Here is a 6,742-nt window from a genome sequence, read left to right on the forward strand (position 1 = left end):
CTGTTTGGGAATTAGGTGGTGTGTAGCTAGCTTTGTTGGAGAGAGTGTTTCGCTGGGGAATGGGCTTTGAAGTTTCAGAAGACCACAGCTGTTCCTAGTGTGCCCTCTCTGCCTCTGCTCGTGGATCAAGATGTAAGTTCTCAGCCACTGCTCCGGCCCTGTGCCTCCTGCCTGCCTGCTGGCATGATTCCCACCATGATCGTCACGGGTTCCAACCCTCTGAAATGGTAAGCCCCAAATAAACTCTTTCTCATATAAGTTGTCTTGATCATCGTGTCTTATCATAGCAATAGAAAAGTAACTAAGACACACGCATACAATAAAAATGATTGGGTTTTTTTTTTGGCAATTCTGCAGCTTTATTTGACATTCGGTAGGTTAGTTCTCATCCACATTGACCGACTGGAGGTCTTTGAATGTGGTAACGGGCACGTAAGTCACCAAAGTATAGAGCACGTTTGGTGAATCCTCATCTTTGTCACGTTTTCTGAACAAATGTTCTCGGATGTGATATGGAACAGACCTTATTCCTTCGGCCCAGACAGCTTTACTGAGTCCGGTATCCAGGCGCACATCTGGAGTCCCCGTCTCATTCATGGCAAACTTGCGAATTTCGCTGAGTGCCCGAGGAGCATGCCTCTTGAAGCCCACTCCATGGATGCGCTTGTGAATGTCGGTAGCGTATTCTCCCGTCACCACCTCGTTCACAGCGAAACGGCCCTTCCTCTTCTCGCCACCTTTCTTTGCCGGAGCCAATCTGCCCGGCCCAAACTGGAAAGGATGGGTGCAAGGGATTCAATAATAAATATTTTTTAAAAGAAACAATCAAGCAATTCACAAATAAGTTGAAACATGCGTGACAACTGGCTTCTTTGAAATCTAGAAGATGAAAGGCAAAGCTCATACCACTTGAAGAAGTAATTTCAAAAGCAGAACCACACCCAGAATTTTTACCAATTAGATATGAGGCAGAAAACAGGTTTTTGAGGCCCCTACAGTTTTAAATACTGCATGTCCATGTACCTTGTTTTTTAAAAAATAAAATCACTGTTAAAGTAGTATAAGCCATTACTGCTCTACAAAAATAGATAGATAGATAGATAGATAGATAGATAGATAGATAGATAGATAAATAAATGAAAATGTGTACCCAGGACTGCTGTGTTTGCTACATTAAACTCAAAGTTATGATTTAAATGAGAAAATGCATGTCAACTCTCTTAGATATCAGATAAAAAAGAATTATAGGATGGAAAAAGAAACTGCAAAAGAGCTAGGACATCCTCTTCTATAGAGCCAATATAGACCTAGCATTCAAATAACAGGAAGTAGCTAGCACTTGGGAGCAGAGCCAGACAGATCTCTGTGAGATAGAGGCCAGCCTGATCTACATCGTGAGTTCCAGGTTAGCCAGGGCTACACAGTGAGACCCTGTGTCAAACTCAAAACAAACAAGCAAAATCCAGTGTCATTTGGAAATCTAAGAGAGAGGAGCAAACCCCAACAATTCCAAATATTAAAAATGATTGCCTTGCCAGGCTCAGTGGCACATACCTGTAACTCCAGCACTCGGGGAGGCAGAGGCAGGAGGATCTCTGTGAGTTCAAGGCCAGCCTGGTCTACAAAGCAAGTCAAGACAGCCAAGGCTACACAGAGAAACCCTGTCTCGAATTTTTTTCCTTTTTTAGACAGTCTTATGTGTCCAAGGATACCCTCAGACTCACTAGCTATTAGCCAAAGATGACCTTGACTTCTGGTCCTCCTGCCTATGTCTCCTGAGTAAGTCCATGACCAATTTATGCCACCCCAAGACTCTGTGTTGGCCACTTCCCTGTTGCCGTGATGAAGTACCACGACCAAGTCAACTTTCAGAACAAAGAATTTCTTTGGGCTTATGGTTCCCGAGAAATAAAAGCCCATCATGGTGGGAAGGCAAATGACTTCTGAAACATCAAAACCCACCTTCAGTGACACACTTCCTCCAACAAGACTGCACCCCCTAAACTTACCCATCTGTACCAACATCTGGAACCAAATATTCAAATATCTGAGCCTGAGGGTGACATTCTCATTCAAACCACCACAGGTTCCAACCCAGAGTTGTGTTTGCAAAATCAAGCCTTCACCTAACCAGGTTAACAAAGTGATGTCGTCTATGAAGAAACCTACCCCTGCAGGATCAGAGCCCGTGAGGCAGGAAGTTAAGGATCAGCAGTAAAACAACACCGTGCCAAAGCAAGAGATGAGAGACAGGGAGGAGAGCAGAGTGGCTAAGGGGCTGTATGCTCTGAATTTGAGAAGCCAAGAGAGGTTATGGAGCATTCCCAGGGTCCCGTCTCTGTGACTTGACTCTCTGAACCTCTGTTTGTCACACATTTGAGTGAATTATCCACGCCTCTGGTCATCTTTAAGGTAGGAACAGGCAGTCTAGGGACCGGAGGTTTACTCCTGTTCCGTGAACTCACGGGTTTGCACAGGAATCTTGGGGGGTTGTGTAGGATGTCCCTGGGCAGGTGTTGAAGAATTTCCACAGCACAGGAGGCTGTGAGGGGCTATCCTGGAAGACTCCCAGCAGCTAGGCCGCCTCCTTAGCATTCATGGCTTCCTTATCTGTAATGAGACCCAGGATCTCCACCTTCTGAAAACCAAGCATGTGTCTCCCAAAGTGCTCGCCCTGGAGCACAGCAAAGCCCCATATTACCTAAAGCACCCACTGTCTGATGTCTCTGGTAACCTTCTCTGCAAACCAACCACACCTACAAACAAGATGAGGTCGTGTGACCTGGATATGTATCTAATGCATCTCTAACAAGAGGGATTAGGCCAGAGGTGGGAAAGATGATAAAAAGTAACCCTGCCTCCAAATTCTATACAGCTGAGGCTCAGTTTTGAAGGAGGACTCTGCTGCTCGGGTCCCACGTGGGTCAGTAAGATTGTGGGGTTTCCCGGCAGCCATTCGCCTGCTATCGGAAGGAGGACGGGACAGTACAGAACGGAAAGAGGCTGATCAAGAATGACAACAGAAGTCACACCCCCGTCCCTCAGACTGTTTTGCCTCAGCCCGTCCTAGCCCAGTGTCTACCCCTGGCAACACTTCTCACTAAGGCAACGGGATAGGACTGTCAGAAGAGTGCAGAGACCGTTCTCCTGAACTGTGGCCTCCTGCAGAGGGCTGGTGCCAAGGAGCAGTGGCTGAAGGCCAGCCAGATGTGGCTTGGAACCCTGGTTCTGACACTTGCTACCAGCAGGACCTCTTGAAATGTCTTCTGCTCAGCCTGTCGTGAGCACCAGCAAAGGTAGGTTGGGCAAAGTGCCAATGTGCCTGACCCACAGCTACTTTCCGTCTTTTTTACTCCCATGTGTATCCCACTTGCTTCCTTCCCGAGAAAGGAAGCGCTGCTGCTCGGCCATCATCTATGTGCTTTGTCCTGTTTTGTCTGAATTGCCAACTTCAGGAATAGTGTAAGTTTTTATGGGATTGCTCTGAGGTCGGCAATTTAAATTGCTAGTCATGGTATGACTATGAATGGATGAATTATGATGTATTAATATATATTTAAAGCCTAACAACCTGTACCTATTAATAAAAATAAATGAAACACCCAGAATTCTTACAGTCTAGGAGGCATCGTAGCCTGAAGTTAGAGCCTTATCCACTTAGCCAAGTAGAACCGACTATCTCTGAACCTAAAAAATACCTCCACCAGAAGGAATGACATTCTCTTCTGGGTAGATGCAGCCAGAAGACCAAAAAGTAAGATGGAGGGAATTGGATGCCAGAGGTAGCAGTCAGGTAAGGCCATGCCAGGATTACTCAGCCTTTTCCCCCCCTCAAAGCATAGGTTAGTTTCAAAGTTTCAATTGTGCTGAAAGGTCAGGACTACATTTGCAAAACAAAATATTAAGATGAGTTATATATTCAAGTGGCCAGAGGACTATTTGCAGCATCAGCCCAGGGCGGAGGAGCTGAGTGACTTTAGGCAAACATCTCAACTCTGACGCCGGCACTGTGAACAAGAGCTTGTGGAGAGCTGGAGGCGATGGCTCTCCTTTGCTGTTATCTGAGCATTTGATCAACGCGATGCCCTGCTTCCATCTTCGGTGGCTTCTGTCTGATGGCTGCTTCTCAGTCCACCAACTGGCTTTTCTAGAAAACCAGGGTTGGGTTTCAGCTCCAGCAGCAATAAATACACAACAAAGAATCCTCTTTGCTGGTGTGTGCACTGGCAAGCACTCTCTGCTCAATACTTGGTCCCTAGCCTTGATTTTAAAGGATTGTTTTCCCCAAACCTAGAAGCATTGGTGTGACATGGAGCATGTCACAATGGACATCAATAAAAGGAAAGAAGCTATTGGCTGAATGTCCAAAGACAAGGCAGCTGCTTGATCTGATGTCCAATGAGGACGCTACTCCCACTGTGGAGGCTCCACCTCCGCGTTCTGACTAATTACATCCCAAAGATTCAGTTTCCTGCCGCCATGGCTGGCCAACATTTTTATGTGGAGCTGTTGTTTGTAAAACAGAAGAGGGAAAAGCAGGGACCTTAAGAGTAGCAAATGTAATATAAGGCGAATCACAAATGCAATTACAAGAAATCAGGTGGTGACATCACATTATAAATTACAAGTCCCTTCTGGTAATATAATTTTCCATATTAGAATTTTATTCCATTTGCTCAGTAGCTCCATTTCACCCCCAGAAGCTGCTCCCAAAGAACCTAGTAGCCCAACAGTGCAGCCAGGGACCCAGAGTCTGGGAGGATTCACTTGGCCAGCCAAGAACTTCTCAAATAGGAACTGTTGCCTAAATGAAATCCTTTTTTCTTTTGTTTATTTGTTTTTATTTGTTCTTTTATTTAGTGAGGCAAGTTCTTATTCTATAGTATAGGCCTAGAACAAGTTATACAGACCAGGCTGGCCTCAGCTCACGGCAGTTCTTTCTTGCCTCAGCCTTTCGCGTGCTGGGACTTTATAAACATGAGTCTCTGTGCCTAGTTTTCTTTTCTTATATAGAGGGCTGGAAATGTAGCTTGGTGGCACTTTCCTCAAGTGTGTAAAGCCCTGGACTTCAATCTTTAGCACTGAAAAAGAAATAAGTGAAAACACAACTGTAATTACAAAATAGTAGTTTGGATATCTGATAATGTGGATGGGGGGGGAAGGTGCTGCAAGACCTTTAAAAAAAAAAACTAGCATTAAGCATACAGCAAATACTTTATTTTAAAACTTCCTCTAGCACAGAGCTCAGCCCAGAATGTGAAGGACACAGAAGGAAAGCCGCTGTGAACCTAACAATACTGAGCTATCTGAAAGCAGGAAGCGGCTTCCCTTCTTGGCTGTTTAAATATGTACCTGAGGTTTACGAACACAAATGTGCCATTGTGAACCAACCTAGGGAACTAGCTGCTTTGACAAAGGTCCCCATTTACAGGCAGACTCAGTGAAGTTGCTCAAACATATCACCTAAAGAACAGAACGATTCTTAGAAATGACAACACTTAGGCCTGTCTGCCTTCTGGCCATGTGTGCTTCTGTCCCAATACAGAGTCACTCTGAGAGGCTTTGTGCCATCTGTTTCGGGGGCTTGTTTAGACTAAGTGTAATGATTTCATGCCAAAAGTGCATGGAAGTGTTGTTTTACTCTGACGTTCAGTGACAGAATTCTTGAATAAATTAAAAGAGCAAGAAACATCCGTGTTTGTGAAGGTTGTTTGCTTTCAAATGCTATACAGATGTAACACATCCAAAAAAAAAAAAAAAATTAACAAAGGTCAGCCAAGTCTTCCTGCAGGTGACCTTGTATTACTCACTCAGGTCCAAGCCTGGTCATGGATGTAGAAAGAGAGAAACACACCGAGCCTAATAAATGCCAATCCTTACTAAGGAACTCCAGAAAACTCTCCAACAGCAATCTGGAGCTCAGGGAAGGCAGTGCGACAGATCCGTTGCCTGATGCAATGCGTTCTTGCCAGCTAGCTTAGCAGCAAATGAGCACACTCCCATCACCGAGCTTGCCTAAGGAGAAACTGAAAACTAAAGGCACAGTGAGATGAGCTAGGAGCATCATTGCAACAGGACCAGAGGAGAAAAGAAAACTAAAAGCCTTTCAGGAAGAAACGAGACCACAAATTGCAGCGTAATTAGAGAGTAGAACTCTCAGGGCAGATAAACACCAACAGCATAGATCAGAGTCTCCCTGACAGCTGCTTCTAGAAGCACAAAGGAGAGCGAGACCACAAGAAGCCTATGGGAGGCTTCGAGAAACGCACTGATCTGAAGCCAATGCTGAAAGGTCCTAATATTCACATTTATTCTGATTATGAAAACCCAGGACGTTCTAACAGCTCTTGTACCGTCCTGGGTTTACTTTCTCCTCTCCACTAAAAAAAAAAAAAAAAACAGTTTAATGTAAATTTCATTTTGTTTTTCCTGGTTGTTCATCTCCACTGGAAATAACCGATCTTATTTTAAAATCCCTCAGCGCTGGAAGTGGGGCTTACATCTTTAAATCCCAGCCCTTGAGGGAGAAAGGCAGGACAAGCTCATGCTCAAGAAAAACTTACAGCTACAGAGGAGTCAGCCTGAGCTACAAGAAAGAAAGGAAGGAAAAAAAGAAAGGGAGGGATAAAGGAAGGGAGGGAGGAGCGAGAGAAGAAGGAAGGAAGGAAGGAAGGAAGGAAGGAAAGAAGGAAGGAAGGAAGGAAGGAAGGAAGGAAGGAAGGAAGGAAGGAAGGAAGGAAGG

At 44.9% G+C, this 6,742-nt stretch overlaps 1 protein-coding gene across 1 annotated transcript in view; it reads right to left on the bottom strand.

Annotated features, from left to right (window-relative positions):
- Positions 1-378: 378 nt before the first annotated feature.
- LOC129683261 (60S ribosomal protein L31-like) overlaps positions 379-6,742 on the bottom strand; it is a 9,747-nt gene continuing 3,383 nt past the window's right edge. Inside the window, exon 2 of the mRNA XM_055615876.1 lies at positions 379-771. Within this exon, the coding sequence (XP_055471851.1) occupies positions 379-771 (393 nt within the window). The remainder of the gene's footprint in view (positions 772-6,742) is intronic.

Source organism: Psammomys obesus, unplaced genomic scaffold (assembly GCF_907164565.1).
Source record: "Psammomys obesus unplaced genomic scaffold, mPsaObe1.curated_primary_1811, whole genome shotgun sequence".
Taxonomy (NCBI): domain Eukaryota; kingdom Metazoa; phylum Chordata; class Mammalia; order Rodentia; family Muridae; genus Psammomys; species Psammomys obesus.